Below are 16,102 nucleotides of genomic sequence, written 5' to 3'. Positions count from 1 at the left end.
TTATTATTATTATTATTATTATTATTATTCTCTTGACCTTCATTCCCTTTCTTGAATTGTTACGAACAAACATTTTATACAAAGTGAGAGAATGGGCGCTTCCAGCTCCCGCAACGAATACGAAAAGGAAAAGGAAAAGAAAGAAGAAATTCCCTTTCTTGATCAGATAGCAGTAGATCGACTATGTAGAGAGGCATACACCGCCGGTGCGGAAGATGCTGCTATTCACTACCAGGGAGTATTGGAGTCTCAGTGGCAACTCGATGTGGCTGTTGGGGCAGGTGGATGTGCAGCCACACTGCTCTTATCGTATATGTACTTTAGTGCCCAAATGGCAGAGAGGGAAGTGCGGGCTAATCAACTCATTAACGTGGAGAAATCCATGGTGCAACAACTGCAGCAGGAAAGTAATGAGATGCAAACCCGAATGGCAAATCTTGTAGAGGCAAACAGACAACAACAAATTCGTCTCACAAGATATGAGACTCTGCTGCGGCGTACACGACAACATCAGGCGAAATTACGACGTACAGTTACACAATTGCGACAACGTGGGGCTCATCTCACGGGTGAAATGAATAACATGCGAGAATCGATAACAAAATTAAATCATCACATGACAATGGCACGATACACTAGTAGTGGAAGTGTGGTAGTAGCGTTAGTTGGATGTCTTGTTGCTATGGTATCTATTCGAAGTGGTGAGAGTAGGAAGGAGTTATCATTGTAGATTACATCATTTAATGTGTTGCATATCCAAGTAAAGGTTATGAGAAATATAAAGGTATGAGAAATAATGAACGAGTGATGTGTCTCCTTTTTTTTTAGAAACATTTGACACCTTATTTCTTCTTTTATTCGTTTTCTTCTTCTTATTTCTGTTTCTTATTTTCCTTTTCATTGTTATGTCTGTCTTTCATCAAATACACATGATTCTTGTATTCTACTTTTTTCTCCTTTATTTATCTCTTTATGCATATCGGCATCTGGTAATGTTTGATTACTCCTTACTTTGATGTCTTTTTTTTTTTTTGTATGAGCGTTCTTTCTTTCTTTCTTTCCTTTTTATTTTTTCTTTTGTGTGCATGTGTCTATGTGTGTATCTTTCTTTCTTTTTCTTCCTTCTGTTCTCTACACTTTTATATTTCCTTTCCCTTTTTCATATACATATATATATAGGCTGCGTGAATGAAAAGGGGTGCTGTGCGGGCCCCATCAGTGCTGCTGCTGCTGCAGGATTCCTGCAGTGCACTCGCTGTGTGTGTTTTGGTACACAAACACCAACGCAGCCGCCAAACACGCAACCGCATCGCCGATTGTGTTTGCCGCACACTTTCTACTCACGCCACCCTCCCACTCTCCACCGCAGTTACGACTACTACTACTACTGCCACTATCAGTAGTAGTAGTAGTAGTAGTAGTACTAGTGCTATCAGTAGTAGTAATGATATTAAGAATTCCACACGTCTTGTGTACATTGGCGTTGCGACGGGAGTCTTCTCTGCTACTACGGTTGCCCGCTGCTACACACTCCTGCCATCACCAGGCCGTCTCTTTGTGGATTATTGTCTTTCATGGGCCCGCCACGCCCAGAGTGAACAGACACGGCAGTATATTGCCAGTCAACGCATGGCTGTACTGCAGACAATGGGCGGTGGATGGGCATCGCTGCGCCGCGCCGACAAGGCACTCCGCTGCGCCCTGCTGCTGTACTACACCGCCCTGCAGTTGCACGACGCCAGCACGCAGCGGAAGTGTCGTGTCTTTGTTGGATGGGCACATCTCTGGAACGGCGATGTGCGGCGGGCTGTGGAGATATTTAAACAGCAACAAGAGGAGGCACGGGAGGTGGGCGACACTGTGCAGGAACTGCGGTGCAGCGCCGCCCTCCACCACGCAGAGTATAATCCCACAGTGGTGAGGAGCCACGGAGGCTTTTCACTCGCCTCCTGCTGGACAGATATCTTTGCCTAGCTCTGATAACAGAGGCATGGGTGTGTATGTGTGTGTGAGAGAGAGAGAGAGAGAGAGACTGTGTGTGTGTGTGAGTGTGAAGTTAAGAAAAGAAAAAAAAAATAAATAGAATGAGAAAAAAAAAGATGTGAAATGACGTATTTCTCGGTAAGCATGCTTGTGTCTCTGTGTGGTGGGCGTTGAAGCTGCATTCGTGTCTATTTATTTTTCTTCTGTACGACCAAAATCGACGATACGAACGGTTAGAACTATCATTTTATTATTATTATTATTATTATTATTATTATTTTTATTATTATTATTATTATTATTATTATTAGTAGTAGTAGTATGGCAATAATCACCATCATATGAATAAGAATAAGAATGTTTACCTTTTTCATATTCTTTTTTTTTTGTTTTTATTCACTCACCACTCATGTTGCAACAGGTTTCAAGGGAAGGGAAAAAGAGAAAAAGGGAGAACGGCCAGCTGTGAGGACTAGAGTAGAGAAACAAAACGGAATCAAATCCGCCATCACGTAAGAGGTATACTACCACAGGGGAAAATAATAATAATAAAACCAACAACAACAACAGCTGTAGTAAACGAGAGAATTGTGTGCGTGTGTGAGAAAGAGAAAGAGATAGGATTAGCAAATGGAGCCACGAGAACACCGCAGTATCACACCAGAGCAGCAACTGCAGATCATTAAGACAATCCTCACACTCCGCTCTCTCGGCGATGCAGAAGCAAGTGAGAAGTTGCGTGCCCGTGTGCGCCGCTCTCTTCTGCAGTCTGAGAGTGATGAGGAGGCGATTGCGTCAGCCGAACAATTACTGCGCCGCTACACAAAAGCCGTGAAGAAACTCGACGGCTCGTACGAGAGAGAGCGTGAGTTAAAACGACGTCGAAGTGAGATGTTGGCGATGCGGGCGTCAAAGTTTGTGGATGATCAGGCGGAAAGCGGTGATGATAGTGAGGAGAACAATGAGGATGAAAGTGAGAATAATGATGAGAAGTGAAAGAATGATGGATGAAGAGTTATGATTGGTAGAAATATATATATATATATTTCTGTTTGTGTATTTGTCTCTGTGTGCAGCATATGCAGTATAAGTCTTCTGTAAATTTGGTGGCAGCTTGTCTGCTTGTGATTACCATTGCACACTATACTCACTTTTTTTTTTTTACTATTATTTTTTAAAAAAATCGCTGCTACCCCAAGGATAGTAGTAGTGATAGTAGTAGTAACTAACTAATAATAATACTGTTCTGCATTTATTGTGGTTACACAAAGACTTATATCTTCAATGTCTTTCTTTTCTTTATATAGTCTAAGATATACAAACATATATACATACATACATAGGGTGTGAAGAGTAGTAGAGTGAAAGAGAGAGAATCTGTTATTACTTTATTTCTTTGAGAAACAACAAGAACCCTTACAAGGCTGAAAATAACTGAGAACAATACTACAAATGGCTTCTCTTGGTCGAGTGCAGTTAAATCTCCAACGGTTGGGCATTACTCTTCCAACCCCTGCTACTCCACTATCGAACTACGTACCCTACGTCCTGAGTGGCTCACATCTACACATCTCTGGTCAAATGTCTATAAAGCCTGATGGTACCATCTGCACTGGACAGTTGGGCACAACAATGGAGGTGGATGAAGGGAAGGCAGCAGCACGAAGTTGTGCACTGCTTGTGGTCAGTCAAATACAAGCAGCACTGGGGGATCTTGATCGTGTGAAAAAGATTGTGAAACTCAACGTGTTTGTGAATTCCTCTCCGTCTTTTACACAACATCCGTTTGTTGCAAATGGTGCCTCCGATCTCATTGTGAGTGTCTTTGGTGAAGACGTTGGAAGGCATGCACGATGTGCGGTGGGAATGGCGCAGTTGCCGTTAGGTGCGGCTGTGGAGGTGGATGCACTCGTGGAGGTGAGTGATACACACACAAAGTAAAAAAGAAAAAAATAAAAGGGAAGAAACGAGGGAGAATGCGAACGGTCATTGGGGAAAGAAAGAACATATATATTTTTGCGTGTGTACATGTGTACATGCAAATGTGATTCTTTAGTATTTAATGGGTAATACTTTGGTATTATTGACTTTTTTTTTGCTATATTATTATCATGATGATGATTATTATTATTGGTTTCTTTTTTTTTTTTTTCGTTTTTATTTTAATTTTATTGTTGTTTCAGATAACACTAATAAGGGTTCATTTCTGCTCCATATTTTATTATATTGCCTTCTAGTGAGGGTGGAAAAAGTCATTAGACATATATATATATATATATATAGAGAGAGAGAGAGAGAGACAGAGAGAGAGAGAGTGAAAGATGGAAAGAAAAGAAGGAGTCAGTATGCAATTTGAAGACCAACGGATAGTAGAGGCTGACCCAAATACGGATGATGATAGCATCACCACAGCTAGCACCTCATCCATATCCGATGACGAGGTGGATGTCTCCTCACAAGGACATGTGAATGGCACAGTCCACACTAATAATAATAATAATAATAATAATAATAATCATCATCATCATAACAGTGCAATTACTGTAAAGAAACGTACGTACGATCACTACTATAATCGTTTATCTCGCCATGTGCGTAAATTGTGGGGAGAAGAGGAGCCCTATACACCAACCCGTGAAGATGCCGCCATGTGGCCACAGCGTCTCTACTACACATGGGTCACTGACTGTATTTACATCGCCGCGCGTGAAGAACTGCGGGTGGATTTACTCCTGCGCCCCCGCCGCTCACACCGATCACATGAGTGTGGAAGTAAACTCTCCGCCGCAACCCACCGCAGCCTGCAGCGACGCCAGGCGTGGAATATACTCATTGGAACTCCCGTAGGCCATCGCGATGATAAGAACAGTCACGGCACACTACGGTGGGTTGGTGTGCCAAAGTCTGGTGTATACAGTGAAGTGGTGGCTGCCGTTACGTGGACAAAACCACCAAAGCAACGTGTGGAAGAGTGTACTGCTCAGTACTCACCTTTCTTCCGTGGTATTCTCCACGGTGAGACACTGTTTGAACCGGAAAGTACAGATAACACCACAATTGAAGAACCTGGCAATCTTGTACTATTGTTGCCAAAGAATAGTCCAGATGGTGCCATCGCAGCGAGTTTACCAGTACCCCGACGACTCTCCGTAGTGCGGGATTTGCTCAACGCTTTACCCGGAGCTGTATTTTGGCAAATACCAGGAAAACTTATTGGTGATGTCTGCACACTCACAATTCCATTGCTATTGCATCACTACGTCACTTATCTTGTACAGGATGATAGTGGTTGGGGTACTGGACTTGGTTTGGTGGCTGGGTTATTTTTTGTTCAAGCAATACAAAGTATCTCACTTCATATGTTTTACTACGTAAGTATTATTGGAGGTCTTTCTTATCGTAGTGCTTTATCTGCTGTTTTATTTGAAAAATGTTTTACTATTTCATCTAAATCCCTTGCTATTCCAGAGATGAGTACAGGACGTATTATTAATATGTTAAGTTCTGATGTTGAGCGAGCCAATGACTTTTTACAATATTGTATGTACCTTTGGAGTTCTCCAACAGTATTTACTGTATCTATAATTCTCTTGTATCAATTAGTGGGATGGTGTGCATTAATTGGAGTTGCGGCCCTAGGGGCTACCCTTCCATTAAATGCGTTTGTAATGCGACGAATGATGCGACTACGACAAAAACTTGTGAAAGCTACGGATGCTCGTGTAAAGGCAACAAATGAATTTTTCTCTGGTATTAGAATTGCAAAGTACATGACATGGGAACCATGTTTTATTGAAGAAATTGAATCTAAACGTGATATAGAATTGCATTATCTTAAAAAGGTTCAAACATGTCGTGTTATTGTGTCTTTTTTAAATAATGCTACTCCTCCTCTTATGATCGCTATTGTATTTGTATTATATAATGTCTTGGGGAATGAACTTACGCCAGAGGTAGTATTTCCTACAATATCCCTTCTCTCTATTATACGCATGCCATTTATGATGATACCAATGGCCTTTAACATGGGAGTTCAGTTTATTGTCTCTATGGCACGTATTTCTGCTTTCCTCGAGTGTGAGAACTCAGCAGAGGATGTGAGAGATATGGCCAACTACCTCGCTTCCCATCATAAGGGAAAAGCCACATGGTGTGAGGCCGCTGCTGTATTTGAAAATGCAGACATCACAGCACTCGTTCCAGTCAAACTCCCACGCGTGCCAAAATATGTAACTTCTTTCTCTGCAAGACTATTACGTCGTTTCTGTTGTTGTGCTGCTTGCCGTCCAGTGGAACACCGACTTTCACCAACGGAGGTGCTGCCGGAGGAAGGGGAACAAACACAAAATGGAGAAACAAAGCTATCAGCATCGGAAACTACTGTTAATTCAGATAGTAATGATGTTACGCAAGAAAATAAAAACAATAAAAATAGTAATATTAATATTAAGAATAATAAAGATAATAAAAATAATAAGGATAATGATAATAAAACAAAAAAGGAAAAACCACAAAACAAACTTGTTGATGACCACTTCCAGTTATTGCCAACCAAAATCCTGACAGATGTCTCCGTAAAGATACCAAAAGGTAAATTGACCATAATTTTTGGTCCAACAGGAAGTGGTAAAACCACCTTGCTGTCAACACTATTAGGTGGATATGAAGTAACCCATGGTCGGGTGTGGGCTACACGCAGCATTGCATACGTACCACAACAACCATGGATTATGAATGCGACACTGCGAGAGAATATACTCTTCTTTTCCCCAGAGGATGCGAATCGGCTGCAGGATGCGGTGCGAGTGTGTCAGCTGGAGATGGATCTACGGCTGTTGGCGAGTGGGTTGGAGACAGAGATTGGTGAAAAGGGCATTAATCTGAGTGGTGGGCAGCGGGCACGGGTGAGTCTTGCCCGTGCAGTGTACGCTGACCGTGATTTGTATCTACTGGACGATCCACTCTCCGCATTGGACGCACACGTTGGCGAGCGGGTTATGTCTGATGTATTGTTGGGGTGTCTGGCTAACAAGACTCGAGTGTTGGCTACACACCAACTTCATGTAATCCCCAAAGCTGATCATATTATTCTACTCGGCAACCAAACAATACGTTTCTCTGGTAGTAGTGAGGATTTTCTAAATTCTGCATTTTACGAAGAAATTTCTCAGCAAGAAAATGAAAATAACAAGAAAGAGTCAAACAAACAGAATCAACGACAGAGTGAAACAGAAAGCACAGGAACAGTGAAAGAAAGGGAAGAAGGACAAGGAGAAGAAGGAGAAAAAGAAAAAGAAAAATCAAATGAAGAAGAGGTTCATGATAGACTGGATGATGACCCCGAAACAAAGAAAGTCCAAGATGGGGCAGAGAAACAAGGTGATGACGCCAATGGGAAACTTATGACAGTGGAAGAAAAAGCAGTGGGATCGGTGCCTTGGTCAACATATACGGCGTATTTTCGCTCTTGTGGTGGTATTCACGTACTAGTGGCTGTCCTTCTGGTATTTCTCTTTACAGAATTATTAACCTTATCATGCAATTTGTGGTTATCTATGTGGTCTACACGTCATTTTGATCTTTCTACAAAGTCCTATCTTAATATATATATGATATTAGTTGTACTTGGAACTGTTACCGTACCTTTGAGATTTAGTATCGCTTATAGTGCTATGCGAAGGGGTTCACGTAATCTTCATCGTCTTATCTTACGTTCTGTTTCCGTTGGTACAATGGAGTTTTTTGACACAACTCCTCTTGGTCGTATCATTAATCGTTTTTCTCGAGATATTGACCGTATCGATGACGCACTGCAAATGACTGCAATATTTTTACTTCAATCAACATACACCATATTTTCATCACTTGCTGTTTCTGTGGAATCTCAGCCGTATATTCTTATTGTTGTTATTCCCATTGCATACATATACTACAGGTTGATGATATTTTATAACGCCTCTAATAGAGAAATAAGACGTGTTGGTAGTACTGTAAAGGCACCAATGTTGTCTCTTCTTGGTGAGGTACTTGTTGGTTCAACTACTATAGCTGCTTTCAGATGTGCACCATCTATTATGCGTGAGGCCTTACATCGCATAGATCTTGTATATGCAGCTTCGTTAGTTGAAAATGTTACGAATCGATGGCTAGGAACCCGAGTTGATTTATTAAGTAATGTAATCGTTGTTGTGATCGCTTTCATTGGGGTTGTGGGTAAAGTAATGCAATTGGGATCGCACGATATTGGTTTAGTTTCCTTAAGTCTCACCATGGCGCTAGCTTCAACAGCGCTACTTAACTGGCTTGTAAGAATGGTAGGAAGCATGGAAGCTGATATGAACAGTGTAGAACGTATTCTATACTATACAGATAATATAGATCATGAGGAAATGCCTGAAATTTCTCAACTTGTGGATGAGATACAAAATAGGAAACGGCATCTTACTGATGCTGCTACTGCGGTGGTGATTGAGAACAGTAATGGCAGCCATAATGGAGAGAAGAATCACCCCGAGACGAATGTGCAGGCGGGGTGGATGGAGTTCCACGAGGTGGAGATGCGCTACCGGCCTGGCCTGCCGCTAGTGCTGAACAAGGTGACCTTCCGCATTGAGCCGCGGGAGAAGGTTGGCATTGTGGGCCGCACTGGCAGCGGCAAGTCGACGCTGCTGCTGACGTTCATGCGGATGGTGGACATCTGCGGCGGCGACATCATTGTGTGCGGGCGGCCGATCCGCGCGTACGGGCTGCGGGAGCTGCGCGGTCTCTTCTCGATGATCCCGCAGGACCCGGTGCTCTTCGACGGCACGGTGCGCTCCAACGTGGACCCGTTCCTCGCGGCGGGGGCGGCGGAGGTGTGGGCCGCGCTGGAGCTCGTCGGGCTGCGGGCCCGCGTGGCGGCGGAGGCCGGCGGCATCGACAGTCACGTGCGGGAGGGCGGCGCGAACTACAGCGTGGGCCAGCGGCAGCTGCTCTGTCTCGCCAGGGCTCTGCTCAAGCGCGGCAGCAGCTTCATTCTCATGGACGAGGCAACCGCCAACATTGACCACGCACTCGACAGGCAGATACAGCACACCGTCATGACAGCATTCGCCGAACACACAGTCATCACTATCGCACACAGACTACACACCGTAGCTCCATATGATAAAATAATCGTTATGGATCGCGGTGTTGTTGTCGAGATTGGATCCCCACGAGATCTCGTTGCCGATCCCTCATCAAGATTCAGTGCCATGGTACGAGCCCTCGGGCCAGTAGAGACAGCACGATTTATGGCGAACGTAGGACATATCCCTTCTCCTACAACTAACACTGATATGGAAAAATCTTAGGATAAGGGAGCGTCACCAAAATTCTATTACCCCAAAGGGGTTCTAAAGAAATAATCCTATAGCGTAAAAATAATGCAGCGTATTTCGTATGTTTTCCTTATTTATATTGTTGTATTTTTCTTTGATTGTTTGTTGTCTTGTAAATAATAAAGTGCAGATGGTTTCCTTTTTTTTTTATTGAAAATGTGGTTATGGTTAAATATTGGATGATGTTTTTCTTTCCTCTTTCTTTCTTTTTTTTCGTTTTCAGTGTTAGTCAGAGACGAAGAACTAGTGAAGTAAAGTAGTGATAAGTGGTGAGAAAATGCGGCGTGGGTGTTCATCCCTTGTTTTAGGAGGACTATTTGAAAGGTCCCGCTTCTTTGGGAATGCACCAAGTCGAGTACGGCCTGTTGAGACACCGCAGGAGTTTGCGTGGCGTCAAAGTGAGCGAGAAGTGAGTGCTATCGTGGCGATAGCAGTGATGTTTGTTGTGCCTGTGTGGCTTATCGTGCTATCAGGCACGCAGCAGGAGGAGAAACGTGAAAAAATGCTCCAAAAGTTGGGTCTTGGCAGTGAAGGTGATCGTGAAGAGTCAAGATGAGTGAGTGATTAGGTCGTAAGAGGATAAAAGGACGCGAAAACACACACACACACACAAAGCGACGTTGTTGTGTTTTTTTTTTTTTTCTTATTTTTCTACTCGTTGTTGTTAGTCCTCTCTCTCTGGATGTTGGCGAATGGATACATTTGTGTCCATAACCCTTTCTCACTCCTTTTTTTTCTTTCGTTCTGTATTTCTTTGATATTTATTTCATTGGTATACAATTTCAGCGTCACGAGCTCCCTCGCCCGTCAACACCTTCATTTCATTCTCCTCCCTTCGGCTCTAGCGAGAGAAATATATATATATATATATATATATATATATATATACAAGAGGTGTGTGAAGGGATAAAATATTTCAAGCGCGAAAAGAGGGAGGGGAGAGGGAGCATTTGCAACTCTTCTCTTTCCCTTTCACTCAGTTTCTGTGTATTTGTGTATTTATTTATTTTTTATTTTATTTTTTGAGTGGTATTGGATACGATGAGACGGCGATACATTGTTTCTCATGCTGCGGGCATAACAACTGCGGTAGCACACAAATTTGCAGGCGGGCGGACGTTCGCACGTGGACGGCCGTACACTCCACTGGGCACTGTGCAGGACTTCACATCCTCACCGCATCACACTCGTTTTGCTGAAATGCAGCGGGAACTAGACGAAATGAACGGACGCCCACCCTCACATTTGTATGAGGGACCAACCGTCACAACAGCACAAGGTGCTCGTCCACTGTTTGAACGTGATATGCGTGAGGATCCGATGAATGATGATTTGCCTGAACACTACGTTGCTGCTAGACAACGCATGATGACAATGCAGAGTGATAGTTACGGTGAATCCATTCGCGGTGTTGTTTCACCACCACCACCGCCGGATTTGAATGCACCGCGGGAGTACCATCAGCAACAGGCGGAGTTGGGTGCCGTTTGGTGGACCGCCATAACACTCATTGTAATAGCGTTTTTCTTAATGGTGAAATTTGGGCGGTAGTCTTGTTTCTCTCTCTCTCTCTCTCTCTCTCTCTCTCTCTCTCTTTATCTCTCTCTTTCTTACACATACAGAGAGGGCGAGGGGAGAGAAGGAAAAAGAGTAAATAAAACTGATGAAGTAATGGAGAAGGAAATAGATTAATTCCATATCCGTCTCCAGTAAGCATCCCAAATTGTATTTCTTGTTCTTGGTTGGTTTCCCTGATGTTGAGTTGTTTCTCTTTTTTATTTTATTTTTTTTCTTCTACCGCATCTACTCTCCTTTCTTGATAATGATTTTTTTTTCTTTTGTGTGTGTGTGTTTTATTTTGCTTAATGTGATTTTGAGTGTTTTCCCCTTATCAATAATCCCCTTTTGTTTCTTTTCTTGTTGTTAACTTTAGTACTGAATAGAGTATGGCTGCTGCAGGCATGCTGCGTTGTTTCGCAATAAGAGCAACAATAGGAAGACCAGCAGCGGGACGATGGTGTGATGGACCCTCCAGTGTTGTTGCAGCTGCTGCGTACACCACTAACACTCACAGTCTCCTTCAGCGTAAACTTACAATGAGCAAACGAAGACTTCAACCAAAGCACAAACCATCTCCAGGTCCATCTATTCCCATTTGTTGTTTTCTGTTAATCGTCACATTGTATATGACGTACATTACACGAGGATCCTCTAATGATGATAGCATTTATCGCTAAATAATGGGGAGGTGAGCTATGGAGTGCTGGTGGAATAGCGGGGAAAATATAAACATGAAGGGAGAGGAGAAAAAGAAGGGAATTGTGATTCCCATCTACTCTACGATCACACTTTCACAGAAACCTCTCTTTGTGTTGCGTTCTGGTTTGATCTAGTTGCCTTCTCCACGATCATCGTGTTTTTTTTTTTTTCCTTTTCTTTTCGTTGGTTTTGGTTTTATATGTTTTTTCTCCCCACTTTGTCTCTCCTTGTTTTTTTTTTTTTTCTATCTTTCTCTCACTCTCTCACATACGTACGTACGTACACTTACACTTAAATTATTATATTGATGGTTTTCACAGGTACAAACGTTGTTTATGCGGCGATGTTACATGTGGATCGTCCTTAGAACTCCAATGATCTCGCAGCCGTTATTGCGGAATTCTGCAACGACGGGAAGTGCCTCCACATTACGCCAGGGATGGCGAGATTGGATACATCGTGTTAAACAGGCATTAACAACATCAACAAGAACACGATGGAATCGCACGGATATTATAGACTCAAAGCGATACGTTTGGGCTCATCGATCCCGCATTCAAAAGAGCAATGATGTATTTCATAGTGCTGGAAAACGTGGGAAAACTCTCTCGCGTGAGGCACTCTTGTTGGAGTTTGACGGTGTAGAATGGTCCTTTATTGTCCTTCCGGCTTCTCTGGCATTACTCATAATACTTGTTATTGCCCTTGTGGATGGTAGACGACGTCAGGAAAGACAACAACAAGAACTGAATTTCCTTAGACAACGAGCAGAGTCTTTGGAATCTATGCGAAAGGAGCAGTCTTTGACGAACGCTGAGAAAAAATGATTAATTGATGTTTTTTTCTTTCTTCTATCGCATTCTCTATCTATCTCTCACTCTCTTTACATACAGGAAGAGTGTTTTTTTTTTTTTTGGTGGGGCAAGTTTAGGGCTCTTAAAAAAGGGATGACAAATTGTTTTGTATATTTTTTTTTCTGCAATCCTACATTTTTTTTTTCTTCTCTTTATTGTGTTACCGATCTATGTTTTTATCTGTGGGAATTATTTCTTTCCTTAATTCTCTCTTACCTTCTTAACTGATTGTTTTGATAGTTCCTCCGGCTTCCAATACAAAAGGTAAAGGAATATAAAATAAAACCAAAAGAAGTAGCGGGAAACATCCAGAAATACAGAGGCGTATAGTGTTATTATTATTATTATTGTTCTTTTCTTGTTATTGCTTTTATTCTTACAAATAGGCCAAAAAAAAATATCAGAAAACAAAAGGAAACAAATATAATCAAAGGGAAGGAAAGGCCGAAGAGGAAGAAAAAGGAAAAGAAAAGAAAAGAAGAAAAAAATGGCGGAAAATGTTCCCCCTTACCCTACACCTGCTTACTCCACTCTTGATGAGCCTATCATGAACACAATTCTTCGTGATGTTGTTGCTATTGGTAGGAAATTGCTTATTGTTCTTGCACCACCACTGGGATCAGAGAAGGAATTGCGGGATTGGGATCTATGGGGTCCACTTCTACTTTGTTTACTGCTTGCCATCATACTTGCTGGTTCTGCAGGAGACAACCAGGGTGGTCTTATCTTTTCAGCAGTCTTTGTGCTCGTATGGGTTGGTGCCAGCGTTGTTACACTTAATGCAAAATTCCTTGGAAGTAAAATTTCATTCTTTCAGACTGTGTGTGTTATGGGATATTGTCTTGCTCCTCTTTGTGTTGGTGCCTTCATTGCCCTCTTTGTACGCGTATTCTGGGTAGTGATGGTGGTCTCTTGCGTTGTTTGGTTCTGGTCTTGTTGGGCCGCCTTACGCTTTTTCCGTGGTTCTGTTGTGCCTCAACGTGAGATGCTTGTCGTTTACCCGGTTGGTCTCTTTTACTTCTTCATGACTTGGATGGTGGTTGCTGGTATTTGAGAAGCAGGTGGTATGCATATATAGTAGAGGAAGCATTACATCTTCTTATATGCTACAATTATCTCTTTTTATTTTATCAGTTAGTGGATTAGTGTGCGTATGCGTATGTGTGCGTGTGTGTGTTTTTTTTTCCCCTCTACTCCGTAATCTATCTGTTTTATTTAATCCCAATACTATAAAACCAAAAAGTTCTCTCATTTCATATTTTTTTTCTTTTTTCTAAATATCTCTTCTTAACGCTTTTTTTTTTCGTTTCTTTTTGATTTATATATATATATATATTGCTGATGCCTAGTTCGACTCGTATAGCTCACTTAAAATGACGGAGAGTAACTATAGCTCTAGAACGAGTGGTAGCTCTACTGTTGCTGAAAGACGATATGAAAAACAACTAGAACTTCTGTGGGGGCCGGAAATGCTCAGTGCAACCACAGCGGAGGAACGAGCCACAATCTTTCAGCAGCTTTACTATGGTTGGATAGGTGATTTTATTAATAAGGCGCTAAAAGAGGAACTCACGGAATCTGAATTGCCACCACCAACACGTCAACTACGCACCTACAATGTTGGACGCAAACTCTCCAGAGAGGTACGTAAGGATATTCGGAAGAAACATTCCTGGGATCCTTTTATAGGTGCAGAGGTCCGTTATCGTGGTGACCCAAGAACACTTGGGTATCTGCGTTGGATTGGTTACCTACGTCAGTCGGATAGACCACACTCACTTCTGGCTGGTGTTGAATGGGAAGTTCCTCCTCTTCACAGAGTTGGTGATGATAACGCCATGTTACTACACGATGGTGTGGTGCATGGTGAGAGACTCTTCCTGCCAATACGCCGATGTTGCTCTTCCTGTGAACCGGTTGAGATGATTAAATTGATGGTAGAGCCCAGTAGTTGGAATCATTCTAATAGCAGTAGCCGTGGTAATAATAATAATAATAATAATAATAATAATAATAATAATATTGTTACGGATGTTGCTTCTGCTGTTTCTCCTACTGTACCTACACCTGTAGCACCAAATGTCCTGTGGTCGCTTATTAGAGCGCATGCATATCATATGTGGATACAAATTCCAAATAAACTACTAGCAGACCTCTGTTCTGCTCTTACTCCTGTTATTTTAGAACGTTACGTGGCTCATCTTGAGTCAGATAAAGCCTCGTGGTTGGAAAGTGCTGGTCTCGTCCTTGCCGTATTCGTTGTGAGTGTTGTTCATAGCTGTGCCGGTCATAAGTATGACCATATGAGCATTCGTGCCGCTTCTATATTTGAAAACTCTGCGCTAGCAGTACTTTTTGAAAAATGTCTAACTATTTCTGAGAAGTCCCTTATTTTACCTGAAATGAACATTGGTCGAATCATGAATATGGCAAGCAGTGATGTGAGTGACATTGGTGACCTCAACTGGTATGTGGTTTACTTTTTAAGTTCACCATTATTGCTTTTAGTATCTATTCTACTTTTATACCGACTTGTTGGCTGGTCTGCATTCGTTGGTATATCTGTGTTATTTGTGTCTTTTCCAGTTCAAGGTATTTTTTCACGATGGCAGTCTTCCATACGGAAAAAGATGGCGACAATTGTAGACAATCGTGTACGAGCTACTAATGAACTCTTTTCTGGTATCCGTATTGTGAAATTTATGACTTGGGAACCTTTTTTTCTAGCAGAAATTGAACGAGCACGAGAAAAAGAGGTAGAGTGTTTAAAGTATATACAGTATACAGAAGTAGGACTAGCATTACTTAATGGTGCCACACCAACACTCGTTATTGCAGTAGTATTTCTCTCATATTACCTTAGCGGTCATGAACTCACTCCTACTATTGTATTTCCAACCATAGCACTATTAAATATTTTACGTATTCCATTCTATATGATTCCCGTTATTGTTTCTGCAATTTTACAGTGTCTCGTTTCAGCGCGACGTCTCACTATATTTCTTGAATGTGAAAATAGCCATTCTGATGTGCATAACGTATTACGAATGTTTTCTTCTGGAGTAGATGCTGCTTTTGATGAGGTAACAGTATCAACTTTTACACCGAAACCACTTCCAAAGTGTCAAACGAGGACTTCAGGGACAATAAGGAAAATTTTTGCTTTACTTCGAACTCGAAAGTTTCCAGAGAACGAATGGAGGCTATTGCCGTGTAGCGATGAAACTACCGCTTCTGCGACAAATAGTCTCAATGACAATAATAATAATAATAATAATAATAATAATAATAATAATAATAATAATAATAGTAATAATAATAATAATAATAAGGATAATAATAATAAAGAGGAATCAGAGAAAGAGGTAGGAACTGATGAAAACGCTGATTTTCATCAATTATTACCAAAGGAACTCCTCGTAGATGTCAATCTTGTGATTCCTAAAGGCAAATTAACTATAGTGGTTGGCACAACAGGAAGTGGTAAAACCACCTTGCTGTCAACACTATTAGGTGGATATGAAGTAACCCATGGTCGGGTGTGGGCTACACGCAGCATTGCATACGTACCACAACAACCATGGATTATGAATGCGACACTGCGAGAGAATATACTCTTCTTTTCCCCAGAGGATGCGAATAGGC

The 16,102-nt window shown here is 41.9% G+C and overlaps 9 protein-coding genes across 9 annotated transcripts; all 9 read left to right on the top strand.

Moving 5' to 3' along the window:
- Positions 1-91: 91 nt before the first annotated feature.
- On the top strand, positions 92-730 carry TM35_000591150 (uncharacterized protein; the record flags this gene model as incomplete). The annotated part of the gene is made up of 1 exon (XM_029030919.1): positions 92-730. The coding sequence occupies one exon, from the start codon at positions 92-94 to the stop codon at positions 728-730; it is 639 nt and encodes a 212-aa protein (XP_028877789.1).
- A 458-nt stretch (positions 731-1,188) lies between these two features.
- TM35_000591140 (uncharacterized protein) lies at positions 1,189-1,974 on the top strand (the record flags this gene model as incomplete). The annotated part of the gene is made up of 1 exon (XM_029030918.1): positions 1,189-1,974. One exon carries the CDS (start codon positions 1,189-1,191, stop codon positions 1,972-1,974), a length of 786 nt encoding a protein of 261 aa, XP_028877788.1.
- A 639-nt stretch (positions 1,975-2,613) lies between these two features.
- Positions 2,614-2,979, top strand: TM35_000591130 (uncharacterized protein; the record flags this gene model as incomplete). The annotated part of the gene is made up of 1 exon (XM_029030917.1): positions 2,614-2,979. One exon carries the CDS (start codon positions 2,614-2,616, stop codon positions 2,977-2,979), a length of 366 nt encoding a protein of 121 aa, XP_028877787.1.
- Positions 2,980-3,435: 456 nt separating this feature from the next.
- TM35_000591120 (Protein TCP17 160) lies at positions 3,436-3,924 on the top strand (the record flags this gene model as incomplete). Its single annotated transcript, XM_029030916.1, has 1 exon — positions 3,436-3,924. The coding sequence occupies one exon, from the start codon at positions 3,436-3,438 to the stop codon at positions 3,922-3,924; it is 489 nt and encodes a 162-aa protein (XP_028877786.1).
- Positions 3,925-4,328: 404 nt separating this feature from the next.
- TM35_000591110 (multidrug resistance protein A) lies at positions 4,329-9,317 on the top strand (the record flags this gene model as incomplete). Its single annotated transcript, XM_029030915.1, has 1 exon — positions 4,329-9,317. One exon carries the CDS (start codon positions 4,329-4,331, stop codon positions 9,315-9,317), a length of 4,989 nt encoding a protein of 1,662 aa, XP_028877785.1.
- A 1,068-nt stretch (positions 9,318-10,385) lies between these two features.
- Positions 10,386-10,895, top strand: TM35_000591100 (uncharacterized protein; the record flags this gene model as incomplete). The annotated part of the gene is made up of 1 exon (XM_029030914.1): positions 10,386-10,895. One exon carries the CDS (start codon positions 10,386-10,388, stop codon positions 10,893-10,895), a length of 510 nt encoding a protein of 169 aa, XP_028877784.1.
- Positions 10,896-11,938: 1,043 nt separating this feature from the next.
- TM35_000591090 (uncharacterized protein) lies at positions 11,939-12,430 on the top strand (the record flags this gene model as incomplete). Its single annotated transcript, XM_029030913.1, has 1 exon — positions 11,939-12,430. One exon carries the CDS (start codon positions 11,939-11,941, stop codon positions 12,428-12,430), a length of 492 nt encoding a protein of 163 aa, XP_028877783.1.
- Positions 12,431-12,944: 514 nt separating this feature from the next.
- Positions 12,945-13,511, top strand: TM35_000591080 (terbinafine resistance locus protein (yip1); the record flags this gene model as incomplete). The annotated part of the gene is made up of 1 exon (XM_029030912.1): positions 12,945-13,511. The coding sequence occupies one exon, from the start codon at positions 12,945-12,947 to the stop codon at positions 13,509-13,511; it is 567 nt and encodes a 188-aa protein (XP_028877782.1).
- Positions 13,512-13,830: 319 nt separating this feature from the next.
- On the top strand, positions 13,831-16,101 carry TM35_000591070 (ABC-thiol transporter (MRPA); the record flags this gene model as incomplete). Its single annotated transcript, XM_029030911.1, has 1 exon — positions 13,831-16,101. A coding segment is annotated over one exon (2,271 nt), but the record flags the coding sequence as incomplete, so codon positions are not given.
- Between the last annotated feature and the right edge of the window lies 1 nt (position 16,102).

This window comes from Trypanosoma theileri, assembly GCF_002087225.1.
Source record: "Trypanosoma theileri isolate Edinburgh chromosome Unknown TM35_Tth_59_V1, whole genome shotgun sequence".
Lineage (NCBI taxonomy): Eukaryota > Euglenozoa > Kinetoplastea > Trypanosomatida > Trypanosomatidae > Trypanosoma > Trypanosoma theileri.
The sequence above is the reverse complement of the archived record's forward strand: the minus strand, read 5'-3'. Positions and strand labels throughout refer to the sequence as shown.